Source organism: Myotis davidii, unplaced genomic scaffold, assembly GCF_000327345.1.
Source record: "Myotis davidii unplaced genomic scaffold, ASM32734v1 scaffold586, whole genome shotgun sequence".
In the NCBI taxonomy this organism is placed as follows: Eukaryota; Metazoa; Chordata; class Mammalia; order Chiroptera; family Vespertilionidae; genus Myotis; species Myotis davidii.
In genome coordinates, this window is record NW_006296809.1 from 1,071,950 (window position 1) to 1,073,168 (window position 1,219).

At 57.5% G+C, this 1,219-nt stretch overlaps 1 protein-coding gene across 1 annotated transcript in view; it reads left to right on the forward strand.

The window, feature by feature from the left end:
- SKI (SKI proto-oncogene) overlaps window positions 1–330 on the forward strand; it is a gene marked incomplete at its 5' end in the record, with an annotated part of 63,805 nt that extends 63,475 nt beyond the window's left edge. The window contains one exon of the mRNA XM_015569688.1: window positions 181–330. Coding sequence (XP_015425174.1) covers window positions 181–330 — 150 coding nt within the window. The remainder of the gene's footprint in view (window positions 1–180) is intronic.
- Between the last annotated feature and the right edge of the window lie 889 nt (window positions 331–1,219).

The following is a 1,219-nucleotide window of genomic DNA, read 5'->3' on the forward strand; positions in this document are numbered from 1 at the left end:
ACTGTCCGGCCGCCCGGCCACAGCGACCTGCTCCGCTGGGCAGATGGCGCTCCGCCAGCCGAGGCCGCAGCATCGGAACAAAACAGCATTATTTCACTCTCCTTTTTCTCTCGTTCGTTCGTTCATTTACACGTACTTAGAACTGCACTTTGTCGGAAACCTTCCCCGTTTATCCCCCAGCTGACGGAGGTTCTCGCCTCTCAGACGGGGAACCCGCTCTGGCGCAGGCCCCGCCCCGCCTGCCTGCTCGGGCGCGAGAAGCCCTCTGGTGCTCGGTTGAACAAGGGAATCACACGGAAACGAAATGCAAAAACTGAACTTCGGGGGTAGTTCTGTGCCTTCCAGCATCTTGTACAGCGAATCCCGACTCTTTTTACCCCCAGATATCCGTCTTCAGTAGCGATCGAATCTGCCACTATAAGAATAAGTTCCTTGCATTTATTCCAGATAATCTCGTTTACTCTCCGCTGGTGTTTATGCAAATCGTATAAGGTTTTCCACGCCCAAGCTTGAAAGTGATTTCCCGGGAGACAGGCGCTGCCCACGGAGATGACGGTGTTTGTGGACGAGGAAGATCTTCCCGGATTCTTCGCCGTCTCCATCCTGACGCCACGGCAGCTGCGCGTCGGGCGGGGACGTGGGTGCGACATCCCCTGCGGGTCGCCCTGGGTTTACTGGGGGCCTGGGTGCCGCCGGGCCCCTTCTGAAGTGCAATGCAAAAGGGACACCGTGACCGCAGCGAGCGTTTGGGTTGTTTTTCTTTTTGCTTTGTTGTTCTTTTGCAGTTATTAAACCTGTATGCATGGAATTCAACCCCTGCCACACGTACACCCCTCGATGGGCATTATTACCGTGTCGTGTAAAGGGTCAGTTAGGCAACTCTCAGAATGCGTGTCAGCCTTGTTTTTCTAGTCGTGTTTTTTTCAGCCCCTTTTCAAGGGAAACTAAACAGTGTAGCTGGAGCTTGTGCGTGTGGGTGCGCTTCTGTGGGCCGGGCGGGCTCCAGAGGGAGACGCGACCTCCAAAGTTGGACACGAGGGAGCCACCTGTCTGTCCCCTGGCACTGTCCCCCCCAGTCATCCGCGCCTCTTCCAGCTGTGTCCCCAAACGTCATGGAGAAGAGGTAGGCACGCAGTGGCTTCTTGTCCCCAGGAGCCGGGGGGATGGGGCCCTGGGCAGGCCCTGTCCCACCCAGGCCTGGGGCGGGGGGGAGCGGTGG